Below are 19921 nucleotides of genomic sequence, written 5' to 3'. Positions count from 1 at the left end.
GACACTATTTTTGAATAAAACGTGTGATTATAAATGTTATTACAAATTACTTGTATTTTAAAATTTCAATAAGTTTTCTATACAACTGAATTAATTTAAGATAGCCTTTGGTTTATTATAATTGTTTTTTATCTGCTTCTTGTTGTTTTTTTAAAGAGAACATTTCAGATTTCAGACACCAGTTGGTGAAACAAAATTTCAACTTCGGTTACTATAGGCAAGTTTAGTTTCTCACAAAAAGTTTCTGTAACATCTGTTCATAATCAATAATAATAGATTAAACCTATTCGCAATTTACTCAGTGACTCGTATGCTCAAAATGGTAACTAGATTTAATGGTACTATTTAAATTGAAGTTTTATTATTTATTTATTAATTCGAAGTCGCAAATGATTTTTTAGTCTCGTGTATAAGAATAAACGTAGAATTTATTTTAAATATTTTAATTAAATGTAATGTGAAAGATAGTCGTATAATTTATAAATATTTCGTCATTGCAAAAAAATGAAGAAAGCATCTATTGGACCTTTGACAACTTTTAAGTGGTGCCTTGGGTTTAAAGATAAAAATCACAAACCTTTTGCTTCAGAAGTTTTAACTTCTCATATTGTTCACCGCCAGTTTCCACCTTGGACTTCCTACTTTGTTAAATACAGTTGTGTCATAAATGACCACTTTGGGCTGTCACATTTCAACTGGAATGTGAATGGAGTTAACTATCATGTATTACGAACTGGTTGTTTTCCCTACATTAAATACCACTGCAGTAAAAGAGACGTTGAAGATTTAGAGTTTGAGGATGCAGTGTTCAGGTTTTTAAAGATTCTGAATTTAGGTAGGACTGCTATGTGTTCATATTATTTTTGTTAGAAATCTGCTTCGATTAATGTTTTTCGTGTGTCAGTAAAACTAGTTTTCATAATGGATGGGAGGTTTGTGACTGGTGAAAGTGTTACAGGTAAAAGTCTGAATATTAAGGAAGTTAAATATAAGTTATGGAAACCCAAGTCCCTACTGTTTGTTAAACAAAACACAACCTGTGTCAGAGACGTTAACTTGTGGAATGGTATGCAAGATGATGCAGTGTGGGTACAGATGTTATGAGCTTGAACTTCTTTATGTCATGTTGGATAACTGTTTTGTGTTAAGGGTTTATTTAAATTAAGCGTGTTTCTCTTCAGAATGTCTGTCAATGATAGAATGCACTGTTGTTACCTAGTATTTTTATGTATTCACCAAGTAGGGTTTCCTGTATAGAACTAACATTAACATATGGATGCAATTTACCTAAGTTACCTTGCTTAGTATGAAAATGGTTTAGTGTTAGATAAACATCACATATTCATATTTACTGAAACACTGATAGATATTACAGTGTTTTGCAAGAACAGAGTGGTGTTTCATACAAAGGTATTCTAATGATAAAATTTAAAACAAAACTGTGTATTGTATATATATTTTTAATTATCTGCATATAATTTGGAACATTTAGCACAGAAATTAGATTTTTTTCTTCATTTTATGCTGTAGCATGTATCCAGAATAATATATGTTTGAAAATTAAGAGCTCTGTCTTGTTTCAGTCCTATAATGTTTTTTCCAGGGAATTTTGAATAAAAAGTATGAAATATTATAAAAAATATTTCATTAAAAAAGTTGAGATATTGAAAAAACAGTTGCTATAAATTAGGTTTAATAAGTTAGGCTTAAACTAGAACTAGTAGTTGCTTCGTGACAGAAGTACTATATTTTCTAGTTATACATATGGTAATTTAGGGAATATATGATTTGTATTTAGCTAATTCAAATTCTAACTCATCCATTCAGCACACATCAGATCATCATCCACAAATTACAACACTATACAAAACAACTTCAATATTTAAACAGTGAAAAATACCTTTGTTCAAGAACAGTTCAACTTGAATATTTCTCCCTATCACAGCTGTTTGTTTGTTTGTTTGTTTTGAATTTCGTGCAAAGCTACACGAGAACTATCTGCACTAGCCATCCCTAATTTAGCAGTGTAAGGCTAGAGGGAAGACAGCTAGTCATCACCACCCACTGCCAACTCTTGGGCTATTCATTGGTAAAATACATTATAATGCTTCCACGGCTGAAAGGGTGAGCATGTTTGATGTGACAGGAATTCGAACCCACGCCCCTCGGATTACAAGTCAAATGCCTTAACCATCTGGCCATGAAAGGCCATCACAGTTGTTACCTTAAATAAATGAATAATTATCACAATCTTAACAAATCCGAAGTCTCGCCACAAGTATCTGGACAAACCTCATGCTTTTGGCTACTCATAAAGTACTTCAGTCACCTCAATGAATACAATGGTTTTCTGTTGCATATTGTTGTTGGAAGGAAGGATATTAACTTGTTTAAAATGTATTGGGAACATTTGAAACACTGTCATGGCTTTCTGTTTATAATACAATAATATTTGCATATAAACTGAAATAATACTACAAATACTGAATTTAAAGACTATTATATTTTTTTGTTTTATAACCCTCTATTGTAAAAATGTATATTTCTACTTGAAGAGACAAACCTGTTGTTATTTATAAGGACAGTTTACTTCTGAATCAGATATATGGAAATAAAATAGTGGTAATTGGTGAGTATTTTTCTGAGATGGATTTATTTTCATGCCTTAACTTTTATTATCAAAAAAGTACTTCGGGTTTTGATTTTTGTCTGGAACTTCTTTCTGTGCAATAATCCATACAGTAGTATCACCATAGTTTGTAAACATTTTTGTAGTTTAATGTTTCTATTGTGAAGAATGGCTTAAACTTTGTGTAAAACAATGTTTCATTTTGAAATTAAGGTGATTGCAAATGAAAAAAAATATTAGTTGTGGAAAATAATCATGTTTACAAAAGCTCAAGTTTAACATTTATCATACCAGTTGATGACAGAATCTAAATATTAAACTAAGATATGATAGTTTTATAATCATTTCATAGGTATATGAGTTGATAACAGTATCTAAATATTATATATGTGAAAAAACAGCTGGTATGGGTAGAGAAAGCAGTATGTAGAGGAGCGAACAATGTTTCAACCTTCTTCAGTCCTCATCAGGTTCACTATGACTGAAGAAGGTTGAAATGTTTCCCACATAGTGTTTTCTCTACCCATACCAGCTGTTTTTTACATATATAATTCTCTCTACAAGTGGATTTTCTCATCATTACAGAGAATCTACATATTAAAGTAATATGTGATAGTTTAAAAATCATTTCAGATATGTACAAGTTGATAAGAGAATCTAAATATTAAACAATTATATGATAGTTTTATAATCATTTCAGATATATACCAGTTGATGACAGCAAAAGTAGCTTTGTTGGGTGATTAAGCCTTTCAGTTAAAATGACATCTAATTTCTTGTAGCTTCTCTCTAGTTTGTAAATAGAATCAAAACTTCAAACTAAAGCAAAAAAATATCTTGGTATCTTTTGACATGAAATCTGTATTTACCTCAATAGATGTAGAACCAGTTTTAAACTGCCTTGAAAGAAAAATTAGAAGACAATCTTGTAACAGAACACCTAATCAACCTTGCAGAATATTGCTTAAGTAACTTATTTTACATATGAAGGCCTAATTTTACAAAATTATTATGGAATAGTGATGAGAGAGACCTACCATATTCTCTCTATTTAATAATCTCCACATGTCTATTCTAAAAGAACTATTTAGAAAGAAATTCACACACATTAAGAAACTTTAAATGTGTTTGAAATATGCCAACAATATTTTTAGTATATGGTGAAGTGGGAAAATTTCTTAAACACCTTGAGACCCACTGTCATGATTTTTCATACATAAATTGGAATCTAACAATTGTCTTTTAGATGTTAATATTAGAAATAATACATTTCAACCAGTTTCTACAGGAAACCTCATTCTGTCACCATGCCACGTTACATAAGACCTAACCCCATCTGTCACAGAAAATATCATCTTACTTTACCTGTGTAAATTGTGATGCACAAATATTCTCCAACAGATAAGACTTACTACTAAACTACTTATTAACATAAAGAATATATAGAGGTTTCATGATAGTATTAATTTTAAAACATTAAAAATATGTTAACTTAACCTTTTAAGTGTGGCTGATTTGTTTTATTACCTCTGTGCCAAAAATAGTCAATGAAATTACCAGCCTAAATTCATGATTAATAAGTTCATGATTGATATAAAAATTGTTCAAACCTTCACAACATCAACAAATTACTACTTAACCTAAAAGTATGCCTATTAAAGGAACGAAAGAACACATACATAGTATTCAAATTGAATGTTGGACAAATGTCATGTTCCTTAAAATTAAGACACAAAGGTTATAAAACGGTATGCGATGAAATTCTTCTCCCAAAACTAAAAATGGAAGAGACTATTTAAATATGATAAAAAATCATCCAAACAATCTTTCACTAATGCTAATAATGGCCCTAGCAAAATTTGGAAGGACCTATTCACTTGATCAGGCCTGACCTCTGTCTATAATCTTATCATCTACTAACATCATCTCTGTAACATTTAATCCTTGTGTCTTTGCAACAGTGTATGAACTGTAGTTTAGTACAGATCATATGTGAAGAATACAGACCGACGTTCTGTTGAAACAAGTAGTGTGTTCCATCATGTAGGTGAAACCCTTCCTTATGTATATAAATCATTGTTTGCCTACCTGTTATTCTATTAAGATAATGTGCTTTTCTACTCAAGTATCTATTATTAATACAGTAAAGTATTATGACAGAACACAGTAAAATATTATGACCCAGTACAACATTATAAGTCTCTCTTTGCTTTAATGTTCGTGGTTTCTTTGTTATTGGGGCATTATAAATCATGATGCTCTATTTTCACTTGATTGTATACCCTCAGTTTATCTTAGGGTTTGAAGTAGAATCTCATTTTAGTGCCTTTGTCTTTGATACTGCTTAGTTCATTTCAGCCCACCAATATTTCACCTTTTCATATATTGCAGTAATTTGTCTCTGTAGGAGCTTTGTATGCTTCCATCTTCCCCATCCTTCAAAAAATTCACCATCACTGATTTCTAATTTTCCTGTTTCCTTCCCTCCTCCTTGAATTCCCATGATCAACCAGCATCTGTCAGAAGCAGTTCAGTAATTGCTCTGACATTAGGCAATTGAACATGTTACCTATCCTTCATGGGTTTTTTTTTCTCACCTTTTTGTTGTCCCCAAAACAACCATCTACCAATCCTGTATCAGTATCCAAGTTCATCATGGAGTCCTCCTTTCCCTGAGATGGGTGTTCTTCTTTTCGATGGACTGGTTGGTGAAAATGTGACTCACTATATATATTGTCCAATTGTTTTTTGTATTATAATATCTGTTGAGCTCTGTTTTATCCTTCACAGCTTTGTGTACTAAAATTGTTCTCCACATCCTCATGGTTTAGTCACTTCCTACTTATGAAGTTCTTTTGCATTTGGGAATTTATTCCATGACATCACTGATCCCTTCAATGGGTGTTTCATGAATAATAAACTTTGACTGGGATCCTCCTTCTACCTAATTTCCGTTCTCCATTCCCTACAAGACACTCTGGATTGGAGGTTGAACAATGCCCATACTTTGGTGGGTGTTCTGTTTCCTTTCCCATGTCCAGATGTACATCTTTTCATGGATGCTTCCCATGGGAAATACAAGTTGGTCACAATGATGCTTCTGGTCAGTATTCTGCAGATGTCAGCACTGTTCTTGAACTTCAATCTCTACACATCTTGAAGATTCTGAGCAGCAATCTTCAACATCTGTAACACCTGTACCTCATTTTCTTATATTACATTCTTTTTTAGACAAACCTTTAGGGCAAATGCCTCCCTTTTTTATTTAAAAGGGATTAGATGGACTTGCTGGCAATCTAAAGTCAGTCAAAAAGTTTTGCTCTGGTGACATATTGATGGAAACATCTACATCTTAACTCAGTGAACTTCTTTTACATTTAAAGGTGGTTGGGGTTATTCCCATTAAGATTACACCTCTTGCTACTTTGAATTCATCACAAGGAGTTATTGTTGAGAGGGATTTGAAGAACATTTCTGAGTCGGAGATTCTCGCTGGTTTCTCCACCCATGAAGTTTTTGCAGTGTGGTGTTTCTCCATTCCCAAAGATGTAATTATGATGCCCACCAGTGTCCTCATTTTAACATCAAGGCAGGTTATCTTAATTGCAAGGTACGGCCATACATTCCAAACCCTCTCAGATGTTTCTAGTATCAGCAGTTTGGTCGCTTGAAGACATCATTTTGTGCTTCCTTGACATGTGCTCCTTGAGATAGCAAGAACCACGATGCCTATGAGTGTGAAACAGACCCTCATTGTGTTGGTTGCAATGGCTCTCACCCATTGTACTTTTGTTCCTGCCCTAAGTGGTTAGAAGAGAAAGAGGTGCAGCGTTTGAAGACAATTAAAAATATTACTTACCCTGAGGCTCAAAAGTTGCTGTCCACCACTTCATTTTGGATGTATCTTGCTGCATTTTATTCTACTGCTATAGTGAGAGTGCAGAGGGATCTCTCTGTGCCTCCAAAAGAATTGTTCTCAAACCAAAAAAAAACATCTTTTGACTTCCATGGTTAAAAACGTTGATGAATCATCGTCAACACCCATCTTTGTCCCTGACATTCATTCCAGCAAATCCGAAGATCTACTTTCTTTGGTTCTGGGTATGGGCATTTCTTCGGGTACATCTTCTTCTCCCACCCCAGGATGCAAAACGATCATTCATTCACGTCCTCAGTTACTGGTATCCTTTTCCAACAACAAAATCCTTCCTAATCAATCCAGGGCAGGTTCCATGGAGGTTGACAGACCTCCCTTGAATAAAGAAAATAAAGAAAAATATGCAGTAAAAAACAGAAGGGCTCTCCACCCAATTCTCTTACACAAGTAAAAATGGCCACCTTGATACAATGGAACTGTCGAAGTTTACATTCTAATCTGGATGACATCAAAGCACTGATTGCTTTCTACCATCCTGTATGTCTTTCCTTACAGGAAACATTTCTGAAACCTGCAGATACAATCACGTTTTGGCAGTTTTCTTTGTACAAAAATGACACGCTGTGTGATGGATGAGAGTGTGGAGGGGTGGCACTGTTGGTTGATCAGCATGTACTCTCCCTGTCTTTGTCACTCGACACACAGTTGGAGACCATAGCCATCCGTGTTTTCTTTGGTTGTATCATCACTGTTTGTTTCCTCTACCTGTCGTCTGGAGAGACCTATGATCAACCACACCTTCATGCTCTCATTGAACAGTTGCTGTCTCCCTTTTTAATCCTGGAAAACTTTATTGAACATAATCCCCCCTCTGGAGAGGTACTGATATTGATGGGAGTGGTTGCTCCATAGAGCATATGCTTTCAGATCACAACCTTTATCTTTTCAGTAGTGGTTCTTATACATATTTTCGTACACTTAGTCAGTTCTTTACTGCTATTGATCTCTCAGTTTGCTCCCCTTAACTATTCTCCCACATTTCATGGAGGGTTGCAAATAATCTACGAGGCAGTGATAATTTTCCTACAATTTTGAGAGAGACTGGCCGTGGTTGATGTCACCTGACCTGTGTGCCCTGGTGGAAGCTGGATCAAGTAAACTGGCTCTCATTTGCTGCTCTCACAGCACTTGATCCTGCCATCATCTGTGAGCCATCACTAGACGACTACGTGGCAGCAGTAACTGACTACATTATACAGGCAGCTACTCAATGTATTTTTTGAAACCTTGACATGTTTTATATGATACCCTTGTTCATGGTGGAATCCTGCCTGCCACATGGCAAGAAAGGCCTGGGATACTTTTCATAGGTATCCCACACTCTCGCACCTCATCACTTTCCAACAGGCCCATGCATATGCTCAGTGGGTAAGACGTCAAAGCCAGAAGGAATCTTGGATTAAGTTTACAACTAGCATACCTTCTACCAAAGTCATATGGGACAAGATTCAAAAGGTCAGTGGGCAATATAATTCTGTCCCCTTCTCGATCTTGCTCTCTGATGGCCAAGAAGTAGCTGATACCCAGAGCATTGTTGATACTTTGGGTGAAAGTTTTGATTGGATATCTAGCACTTCTGCTTCATCCTCCACTTTTTTAGTCATCAGGACTTGGGCAGAGTGATCATCTCTTTCCTTTTGAGCTGATTGTCTCAATGACTATAATTGTTCCTTAACACTGTTGGAACTCAAACTGGCCTTTCATCAGTCGTACCTGATGATGTACACTACAAAATGCTGCACCATCTGTCTCCTGCTTTTCTTACTATTTTTCTGATTGTTTTTGGTAGGAGAATGTTTATCCTGGTGCCAGACTGTTGTCCTACCTTTCTGGAAGAATCCCGAGATTGCTTCAAACTATCATCCAGTTGCTTTGAGGAACTGTCCCTGAAATACCTTAGAGAGGATGGTTAATGCTTGTCTTGTTTGGTTCCTTGAATCAAATAACCTCCTCTCACCCAGCATGGGTTCCGATGACAGCTCTCCACTATAGACCATCTGATTTGACTTAAAATGTCAATCAGAGAACAAACATCTTGCACCAATAATCTTTGAACTTGAGAACGCTTATGATACTATGTGGGGGTATGGAATTTTGTGAGACCTCCATATGCATGGGTTATGTGGGTATTTGGTCGTTTTTATTAAAAAATTTTTAATGGATAGGTGATTCCAAGTTCGTGTGGGTTCAACACTTTTCCGTTCTTTTACTGCAGGAACTCGGAGTCCCTCAGGGCTGTGTTTTTAGTGTCACACTTTTCAGTATAAAGATTAATGCCATCACTGAACAACTCCCTCTTACTGTTACAAACAGGCTCTATGTCAACGACTTTCACATCTTATGTCAGTTGTCAAACGTGAGGTATATTGAGTGGCAGCAACAGATTGCCCTCAACCGTTTACTGAAGTTGACCACAGAAAATGGTTTTAACTTCTCTCTCTCTAAAACCATTTGCATGAAATTTTGCTGCCAGCAGGGTATTCACCCTGATCCTGAACTCCATATTGGTGAAATTGTGCTACCTGTGGTTCCTGAGACAAAGTTCTTTGGGCTTATTTTTGACCGTATGCTGAACTTTATACACATATCAAGCAGCTGTGGATTAAATGTACAAGAGTACTCAACATCCTCTGTGTCCTCTCTTCCACCACTTGGGGAGCAGATCAATGTTCTATGCTAAACATATATTGTGCTCTTTGATCAAAGCTAGACTATGGGTCACTGGCCTATGGTTCTGCCAGGACCTTGGCCTTGAAGATGCTGCCCCCATTCATCATCACACTCCTCCCAGTCCAGTCCAGATACACAGACTCTCATGAACCTCCTTTACACCTCCACTGTTTTTATTGTATGCTTCGAAACTTCATTCCTTACGAAAGCATCCTACCTGAGGTTGTGTTTTTCTTCTTTGGTGGGACATGCTTTTTGAGAACAGACAATCTTCCATTTCTTCTTTTGGCCTTCACATCCAGGTGCAGTTCGATGAATTGGGTCTGTCCTTGGATAACATTGCTGTATCCATTGGTCAGCTCATCCCACTATGTATTATTACAATCCCTAAATATGACCTATCTTTAAGTCATCTGAGAAAAGCAGACACTCCTGATTGGAAATACTGTCTGTTATTTGCTGAACATCTATGAACCATCCTTCCATTGCTGTTTATACAAATGGCTTGAAATCAGGTGACTGTGTGGGCTGTGCTGTGGTTCAGTGGTTGTGTGTAGAATCCCCTCTTCAGCTTCTGTGTTCACTGCTGAACTATATGTCATTTCGTTTGCCCTAAATCACATAGAAGCTAAGCAGTACTCAAGTTGCACTATTTATACTAACTTGCTTAGTTCTCTACTGGCCCTGAAATCACTTCATGTTAGTTCTCACCCTGTTCATTGCTGATATTCAAAACCAACTGGCCCATTTCTCTTTAACATCTACTTCTATCCAGTTTTTCTGGACAACGGGCTATGTTGGTATTCATGTGAATGAGCTCACCAACACTGCAGCTAAATCTGTCTGCTTTGGCATTATCACTGCTCTGCTTGTTCCATACATAGACTATGGTCCTGTATTCAAGGCTCGACTCCATGCCAGTTGGCAGTCAACTTGGAGTGAGGAACGAGAAGACAAGCTTTTCCAAATAAAACCCTCTATTGAACTTTGACTATCTTGCTTTTGTAAGGATCAGAAAGAGGAAGTTGTTCTAACTAGACTACGCATTGGTTGCAGATTTTTAACTCGCCGTTTTCTTTTATGTGGGACTGATGCACCAGTGTGTAGTCTGTGTAACACTCAGGTCACAATAAGCCACATTTTACTGTCTTGCAATTGTTATGACTTTTAAAGATGGTACCATTTTAAACATGTTTTGTCCCAAGGTTTATTTGTAATGTTAGACAGTGTTATTGGTGATGGTGACACTGTCCACCTTGGTAATGTTTTTAGTTTTTTAAAGGCCATTAATCTTTTTAGTGCTATTTAAGTTTTAATTTATAAATTATACCCTTTTTTTAATGTGTTTTCCTTTTAAGGATTAAAGTTCATTTAATTCTATTTGAAATTATAAAATGGCCATAATGTGAAATAACTCAAAACCAGTACTGAAAGGCCAACTTCACGTTACTAACGCTGATGTTTAAACTATCCGTTAGTTATTCTGGTGAGTTACAATTAACATTTTGCTACAAGTCTTTTAAAACTTGCATTACTTTACTTTCTGAAAACAGCCCTATCATCAAATAACTCAACACTTTGTTTTGTTTTAACTTAGTTTTCTTTTAATAATTTTAGTTTAATTTTAACTTTTTACTGGATGTTTGGTGCATATAGCCTAGTTGCTGTGCACCATGAAATGCCAAACCAACCAACCCTCATTCTCTTATTGGAATGTTATTGTCTTCAGATGGTTCCATAGCTACAGGAGATGATTCCATGTGATATACATACTTTTGATAGGGGAAGACAATTCCCAAATTGTTGGATTGGTGATGATCCTCGTGACATAAATAGGTGTGGGTCTTAATCCCCATTTCTTAGGTTTGAGGTGAAGATATTATCATCCTACTCTTAGGTGGCTATCGGTGCCTCATGAGGAAGTGTTGGATACAGTCGAGTTACTGAGTGTGTTCAAGTGTACTGTAGCCACTCTACATTTCACAGTTTCTACCATTACGTGTTACATGTGGGCAAAGAAAACTTGGTTCATAAGTAGTGTATTTCCCCTCTTCTGATGTATGGGTATATTCCTCTCATTGTCAGTGGCATCGTTCAGACACTTTCAGGGGTACTCCTGTCATTCCCTCACACTGGTCCTTCTCAGTGTGAGATTCTAGCTCATCTTGTGAGTGTACCGTGTATGAATTTGTAATTTTCTTATACTGAACATGTACTTATTTCTTTCCCATACTTCTTTCCTGTGTTCTGTTCTTATACCTTCTACCAAATATTAATGTACAAGTCGCACACATGATGTGAGCATGTCCTGCTGTTACTGGTTGATGTATAATGATTTACATGACAGACATGTTGAAATACTGTAATTCCAACATGGGGGTAGCACAAGGCTTGTGGCAAGTGTGAAGAAAACATTTACGTATAAAGGATAGTAGTCTACAAGAGCTACTCCTGTAACAGGAGGTGAGTACTTATTGGAAAATTACGTTACATTCAATTGTGTTTTACTTTACAGTAAATATTAAATCTTTTCAAGTTAGAAAATGAATATTGTAAATAAATGATTATATTTTCATGTTTCATGCAGGAATCCCTACACTGCTTTATGGTTTGGCAGCTACTATGCTCATAAGTTGCTTTGAAGAAGTCCTGACGTCCCGAGGTCCAGTCAAACTGTACTTCTTATACAAAGAAAACAATGGTGCAAAATTCTGATTAGAATGTGTCTGTGAGTTTGTGTTGATTAGATAACTGGATGTTAATTGAAGGCATACTTACTGTTCTTTTAATTGTATAGATCATACTTAAAATAAAATTGTTAAAATTATTTTTGTTAAGTGCACTTTGGCCATTGCACATATCCAATCCCAAACTTTTACATAAGCCCTCAAGCTTATCGTTGAGAATGAGGGGGGGAGATAAACTGTTTCAGAATAATGGTATGAGTTATATAGAAAAATACACTGTTTTACAGAATTGTATGGAAGAAATCTTAGTATAACTTGTTAAAAGTTTTTAGAAGAATAAGTTACCCATGAATAGTAAACACAATTAATGTTTACAGAATTGTATGGAAGAAATCTTAGAATAACTTGTTAAAAGTTTTTAGAAGAATAAGTTACCCATGAATAGTAAACACATTTAATGTTTACAGAATTTAATGGAAGAAATCTTAGTATAACTTGTTAAAAGTTTTTAGAAGAATAAGTTACCCATGAATAGTAAACACATTTAATGTTTACAGAATTGTATGGAAGAAATCTTAGTATAACTTGTTAAAAGTTTTTAGAAGAATAAGTTACCCATGAATAGTAAACACATTTAATGTTTACAGAATTTAATGGAAGAAATCTTAGTATAACTTGTTAAAAGTTTTTAGAAGAATAAGTTACCCATGAATAGTAAACACATTTAATGTTTACAGAATTTAATGGAAGAAATCTTAGTATAACTTGTTCAAGTGCTTCAGCTTCAATTTCTTACCTAATTAACAGTCATGTGTCTTGCGATTTGTTTGTTTTATTGAAGCAGAACATGTCACTGTTCATGTTATAAATCAGTTTATTTAGATGTATTGGCTGTATAAAACTAATTTAGTTGCATTTAACTATAAGAGCTATAATCTTAAAGGAATGTGAATTTATCTTAGTGCTCACTCTGTATGGATGAATCACCATTAGAAACCTCCCTTTACTACTTATCCTCGCATGATTCACTGATTGTTATGTGATTACTGCTTAAGCCCAAGTTTCATGAAATATAACACTGACATCACATAATGTCCAACTTGTTCTTCTCAAAACTTGATTACATTGGCAGATATAACAAGAAACCTGCTCTTACCTGACTGACAGGGAATGTACAAACAATAAAAGAGAAGGAAAATTGTGTTTGTTGTTCAAGTTCTCTACTTTACAGTGTGTCTTAGGATATGTACTGATTAGTTTAGACAAAAATTATATTTTCTGTAATGCATAAAACACAAGTTATGATCAATGTGTGAAATGCATGTTTTTATGAAATTTGTTTCGCTTCTTCCCTGAAGATAGACAGTTTTGTTACTTTAAAATCAAATATTATTTTAATTTGGTTCTAGATTTCAATGGATAAAGAGTAATGTTACTGTAAAATCATGTTTTAATTGGACTCTAAAGTAAACTTGTGATTTTCAATATATTGATCACAATCTGATGATAATGGAATATCTACTTGTCAGAAGTGCCTGGGTTATAGAGTTTTATACCTTAAACTTTCTAACATAATACTCCTTCCAATTTCAATGGCAATCTCCGTAGATACCCATGAATTTTGAATTTCAAGAAAATTTATCCAAAATATTTATATATTTTTCAAAAAGTGTTGGTGTAAGGAATAGTTGACCTGCAGGTAAGAACCATGAATAGAAGTGTACTGACATCCAACACTGACAGTTATTGATATTTTCAAAAAGTCTGGGAGTGAGGAATGGTTGACAAGAACCAGGAATATACAAATAAATTTTTACCAACTTATATTGAGAGTCTTTATGAAATCTGTTACATAGTGGGTCAATCACACTATTCATTGGTAGAAGAATAGCCCAAGATTTGGAGGTGGGTTGTGATGACTAGCTGCCTTCCCTCTCGTCTTACATTGCTAAATTAGTGACAGCTAGCACAGATAGCCTTTGTGTCACTTTTTTTTTTTTAATTTCATGCAAACAAACAAGAGCAAAAGTGAACCTTTTTAGTATTTTTAATTCGTATTAAAGATGACTGATTTAGAGTAGCAAAATTATATAGGGTAAAAGGATGTGCAGATAAATAGTATTGGTTAGGCCAAGCAAACTAGTTTAATCAGTTTTTAGCTTATTCTGAAAGAATCATACAGCAGGACTGTTATTATTCATTGCCAAGTTTAAAGCTAAATTTTATGAAGTTCTTCTAATTAAAGAGCGTTTAGCATCACTTGATATTTGCTTAAGGTAATAATGACCCTTTTTACAGCTGTGCCGCTAGGACAAGAGTAGTGACAAGAAACTGTTAATCTAGATTCCATGGTGTTACTTTAAAGGACATTGTTAATGCTGTTTTAGAAAGGAAAAAACACACACAATATACATGTATTTTAAAGAATGGTTGATTCTGCAAGTATATGTCTGTTCTGAGTTGCAATCCTAAAGTTAATGTTAGTTAATATCAAGTGTCACTTTCTAGTGACATCTAATCTAAACCACCTTAGTTGTAGCCAGAAAGGACTGAGCATGCAACTTAAAAGAATGAAACCAAAATAAGCGGTAAAACTGGCAGGTACACTTATAGCATTGATAATAATTTTACCGCTAATAATTGTTCATTAGTTACCCAGACTGCATATTGTTTTAGCCACCATCGTGTCCCAAGCTGAAATAAATTTGACTTTATAGTTAATGACACGTGTTATAAAGTGACCGAAGGGTATCGTAAACTTTGTTATTTATTATGTGAGGGCTTTTACATTTATCATGTATATTGTAAAGGGGCTTTCATACAATAAGGACATAATTTACATTTTCTTTCTTATCACAGGTGTGCACACTAAAAAACAGATTTAAGTCCGATTGTGCAGAGAAGTACTGAGTCAAATCTTTTGTTACAAATCAGGTTGTATCCGAAACTTTTTTCATTCTCAGATTCAGACTTGCATACCAAAAACAATTCTGATACTTTTGTGTATAAAATCAAGCCTGAAAGTCTCTGAGGGCTTCAAGAGCTATGGAAGAACAAAAGAAAATTTAGTTAAAACAAAAATAAGCAGGGTGCTTGAGTCACAATCTGAGAGTTCAAATCCCTGTCACACTAAACATGTTCGTCCTTTCAGCTGTGAAGGTGTTATAATGTAATGACCAATCTCACTACTTGTTAGTAAACCAGTATCCCAAAAATTGGTGGTGGGTGGTGATGACTAGTTGCCTTCCTTCTTGTCTTACAGTGCTAAATTGTGGATGGCTAACTCAAACAGCCCTCGTGTAGCTTTGCATGAAATGCAAAAAAAAAAAGACAAAAACTTTCACTAGTAGCATAATTGAAGTATATTATAAAAAGTACTTTCCCTGGTGATATTATAACAAACTAATATTCATTTATTGTTTAAAAATTTATGAGATAAAAAAATTGAAACCAATGCTCAGCTTTAGAGACAATTTATTGTGGTAAATTATAAAATTTATTCAACCATGTACTTACAAGAAATATGATACAAATTGTGAAACCTGAAACATATACAAAGAAAAAAATAAAATACTTGAAGGTCTGAATTCATTGGGGAGCTGTGGGAGTGAGAGTACAAGGATAAGACGTGTTCTGATACAACAGTGGAAGGATTCCAGTAAAGTGTAATTCTAAATGAATCTCTTGTAGCGATACATAATGTAGTGTATTAGGTTTCAGTTACTGTACGACTCATAACCGTGCCACTATCGCACAGTGTGAAAGGAGTTCTGTTACTAAATAACGTTGGTGCTATTTTTATTCTTTTTGAAAAAAAATCGGTCATTATACTACATCACTTAAAAGCTACAAAACTAAGCACAGTAAAATATTACAGTGGTAACATCTTGATAAATATTGAGGTTATTCTTTATGATGCACAACACGAGCTTTCATAGACTGTTACATGTGACTGAGAAAAAAAAAATATTTTGGATGGAAATATGACTCACAAAGGCACATGAGAAATAAAATAACTGCTCTGATGATAAGAGGTATTGTTGTGGTTTTGAGTGGGATAAACTTTAGAGATAGTCTAAGACCAAGCATATTCACAGAACAACGTAAGACATCAGCTTACTGTAAAATCACCTACTTGTAATGATGGTGCATACAGTTTAAGAAATCAACTCTCCAATTGTAGCCATCTTCCATGGACCATATACAGTGGTTAAAAGAATAGGCATGTGTTACCATTTAGCATTACATTAGAGTATCTTAAGCAAACTCAGTTCATGTATGATAAAATGATGACTCAAACTTTGGATCTACAAGTGGACACAGCCTCTACATGAAACAGGTCTGACACTTTGGATCCACAAATTGACTTGCCACCAACCTTTTCTCATCATTCCAGTATGTCATACAATGAAAGGTCTATGTTTCAGTCAAATATTAAAATATCGGTATGAATAACATACTTTTCAACTATTGGTATTCTGCATGGCAAATAGTTAGCAAATCATATATACAGATTACAGTAACAATGAGGGTTAACAAACAGTTAGTAAATCATATATAAAGATTATAGTAAGGATTTTTTTTACAGATTTTACTAATCATTCATCATGATTAAAATTTTACTAATTTTTCATCACCAAGATTCCATTTACTGTTCTTAATAAAAAAAAAAATTTTTTTATCCTCATCAGATCCTCCTTGTTGATTACAACATCATTTTACCCTTCAAAGGTTCTGAGAGCCACCCCTTTTGGTACTGCTTCTTGTGAGCTACACTGGTCAAATTTCAAAGTCAGCAAAAAAGGCACAGTTTTACCAAGAATGAACACATGACTTTTAGCTGGTGCTGCATAAAGTATACAGGCATTTAGGTTGTATACTTAATTTTAAAATCTAGCACATTGAATGTGCAACAAGAGGATAACAAAAACAAATTAAGAAAATTCTCAAACATTCAAGGTAAGATATGTATTACCATATCACAGTTTTTGTGGTGCAAGGAGAGTAGACAAGTAAAGATAACATTTAGGTTTTGTCACCTTTTAAAATAAAAAATATTATACCATAAACAGTACTGCTAACAAAATAGTAAAATGTTACTTTTTTAAATTATAAATATATTGTGGTGATTTTGTTTTTAATCAGCTCACTGACAAAACCTTTATATTCCCTAAACAAAATCCATGTAATTGATTATAGAAGGAACCAGAAATCAATTACCCAAATTTAATACAATATTTCAATCAATCCAAGAGGAAATAACATTTTAACAATGGAAGCATGAGTAATAAAGTTGATGTTCTAATTCTTACAGAAACAAAACATGTAGTAAATCTGGTTCAACGTCAAACCGTTTAAACTAAATGCCTTCATGGGAAAACAAATTCTTCTGTCAACTTTTTGTGTATGAACAGTGTATATTGACTGTTCATCAACCTATTTCTGTAGAAAAATAATAATAACATCCTGTTTACTCTACATCAACCAAGCACCAGCACTGAAAGAATGTAGCTTGTACATAAGGAATAGAAAAATATAACCCGATTAACGTATTGATGGACGTCTGCCTCTTCTAACAGAACGGCTTAAAGTCTATATTTTCTCTCAGTACTTTCCCACAGGAACTTTACATGTTTGTAGATTGATTGGTCATGCTGGGTGACCTAGAATGAATCATGACTTTGTGGCCATTTTTTAGTGATTTGACCATTACTCACAATATCAGTTGTGGTCTTCTGTGTAGACGACTTGTTTTGGAATGCCACTTTACATTGTCGCCAAGCCTGCTGGATCACACGTGCACAATATTCTTCTCTCTGCCGCCAGAGGGTACTACTGATTGCTTCAAATTCTCTTTGTTCTTTTGCAGGCACAGCTTCAGCTAGCTCGGCTGTCTCTTCAATCACACGGCCTTTGGAGGCAAAGAAGTTCTTTGTAAGAGCATCCAAAATATCAACACAGTAAATTGTATCTCCTTCACATATTGGGATATCCATGGCAATGAGCTTGTACTTGTTAGGTTTTTTAATCTGTAATGGATGCTCGAGGGAATCTACAAAGTCGGATAACGCTTCATACTTAATGAGTTGGGTTCCATCTGGGTCATACCTTTGCCAAATTTCATAATACATATCATAGTCGTCATTGGTTAAGCCTTCTTCCACATCTTCTGTGGCTTGACTATAATTCTCTAATATGACAGCTATGTACATATTAATAATAATCAGAAAGCTAATTATCAAATATGAAATCAGGTAAGCAACACCAATACCTCTGTTTCCACAGTCTCCATCAGTGCCATCTGTCCCAGGATTACATTCAGTCTCATCAATAATGGCTAAAAGAACATCATTCCAGCCAGCAGATGTGGAGATCTGGAAGAGAACGATCATAGACTGCCCAAATGTTTCAAAGTTGAAGTTATCATCAATTCCAACTCGATGTTTGACATTCATAAAGAATGACATTCCAAATATAGCATAGATAAACATAACCAAGAACAGAAGAAGGCAAATATTGAACAGTGCAGGTAAGGACATAGCCAATGCAAAAAGTAGAGTTCTTATTCCCCGAGCTCCTTTCACTAACCTCAGCACTCGACCTACTTTTACCACACGAACAACACGTAATAAAGTTGGAGAAACAAAGTACTGGGCAATAAGGTCTTTAAGTGCCACACCTGAAATAAAAACAAAAAAATATAATACAAGTTTAAAGATGAAATCTGTTCAGTTCAAAATACCACAAATTAAAGAAAAACTGTCAAAACAAAAAATATCTTCATAAATGAAATCTAGTATTTAAAACTTGAATATTTTGTGATAAATGCTATTCAATAAATCCAAATTCTAAGAAACACAAACCATTCACAGGTCAACATAGAACTACGAGGTCTGTTCAAAAAAATACGCAGACTGTTTGAATTGCACGGCTCCAGTTAGTTCCAGGGGAATCCGCTTGGTGTTGCTAGGTTCGCACAGATCAGCTGATTACGACGCCATTTCCCGATTGCAAATATCTTCATTTGTGTATTAGCTACGCAGGTTTAAGTGAAGTGCGATTTTTTCGTTTGGCGGATTTCAGAACGAATGACCTGAAGGAGCAACGACTTGCTGTGAAATTTTGTGTTAAACTTGGAAACTCTGCGACTGAAACTTTTGCTATGCTTAACACGGCTTACGGTGCTGTTGCTATGAAGCGTACGGCATGTTTCAAGTGGCATGAATGTTTTAAGGATGGTCGACAGTCCATTGAAGATGATGAGCGTCCTGGACGTCCTTCCACGTCAACAGACGACCCACACGTCGACAAAATCAACACCCTGGTGCGGGCAAATCGACGTCTGACTGTCAGAAAGCTTGCTGAAGAGTGTGGGATATCAGTTGGATCTTGTTACGAGATTTTAACCGAAAAATTGAAGATGCACCGCGTTGCTGCGAAATTTGTGCCTCAGAACTCGTGCGTTTTTGGCCAAACACTCGATCACTGTTCGTCCCCACCCCCCCTACTCATCTGACCTTGCTCCTTGCGATTTTTCTTGTTCCCCAAACTCAAAAGACCCTTGAAAGGAAGAAGATTTGAGACGATTCCTGAGATTAAGGCAAATGCGACGAAGGAGCTGGAGGACATTACAAAGGAAGCGTACCAGGACTGTTTCAACAAGTAGAAACACCGTTGGGATAAGTGTGTGCGTTGGGGAGGAGAGTACTTTGAAGGGGTCCCAGACCTGTAACTTCTAAATAAAGTACATTTTGTTTTATGACGTCAGTCCGCGTATTTTTTGAACAACCCTCGTATACTACATTTGTTATTAGGAAGTAATGTTATATGAAGAATAATAATTTTACTATTGCAGATAAACAGGTATATCCTATCCTAGCAAGTGAAGCTTAAGGACTATCAAATTAAGTCTCCTTGCAATGAAGTAATGAAAGCCATCAGTGAATGTGTAACAACTAAAATCCAGTAGATAGAGACAAGTAACGTGTACTGGTGAAT

General features: G+C 35.1%; 2 protein-coding genes and 1 pseudogene across 4 annotated transcripts in view; 1 reads left to right on the top strand and 2 right to left on the bottom strand.

Annotated features, from left to right (window-relative positions):
* LOC143244010 (basigin-like) overlaps positions 1-19921 on the bottom strand; it is a 428663-nt gene that overhangs the window by 271450 nt on the left and 137292 nt on the right. The window lies entirely within an intron of this gene.
* Positions 174-15494, top strand: LOC143238483 (uncharacterized protein C15orf61 homolog). 2 transcript variants are annotated; one of them, XM_076478769.1, is made up of 2 exons: positions 174-835; positions 14783-15494. In XM_076478769.1, the coding sequence occupies exons 1-2, from the start codon at positions 505-507 to the stop codon at positions 14806-14808; spliced, it is 357 nt and encodes a 118-aa protein (XP_076334884.1). In that variant the 5' UTR covers positions 174-504; the 3' UTR covers positions 14809-15494. The 2 variants fall into 2 exon arrangements, with proteins under 2 accessions (XP_076334884.1, XP_076334875.1); XM_076478760.1 differs by lacking the exon at positions 14783-15494 and adding an exon at positions 11824-12063 and having other exon boundaries at positions 180-835.
* The window catches only part of LOC143236801 (sodium channel protein para-like), a 47127-nt pseudogene continuing 42602 nt past the window's right edge, over positions 15397-19921 (bottom strand). The window contains exon 19 of the transcript XR_013019756.1: positions 15397-18602. The product of XR_013019756.1 is annotated as a sodium channel protein para-like (transcript). The remainder of the gene's footprint in view (positions 18603-19921) is intronic.

The sequence above is a fragment of the Tachypleus tridentatus genome, chromosome 2 (assembly GCF_004210375.1).
Source record: "Tachypleus tridentatus isolate NWPU-2018 chromosome 2, ASM421037v1, whole genome shotgun sequence".
Classification (NCBI taxonomy): domain Eukaryota; kingdom Metazoa; phylum Arthropoda; class Merostomata; order Xiphosura; family Limulidae; genus Tachypleus; species Tachypleus tridentatus.
This window is presented reverse-complemented; position numbering and strand designations above follow the sequence as displayed.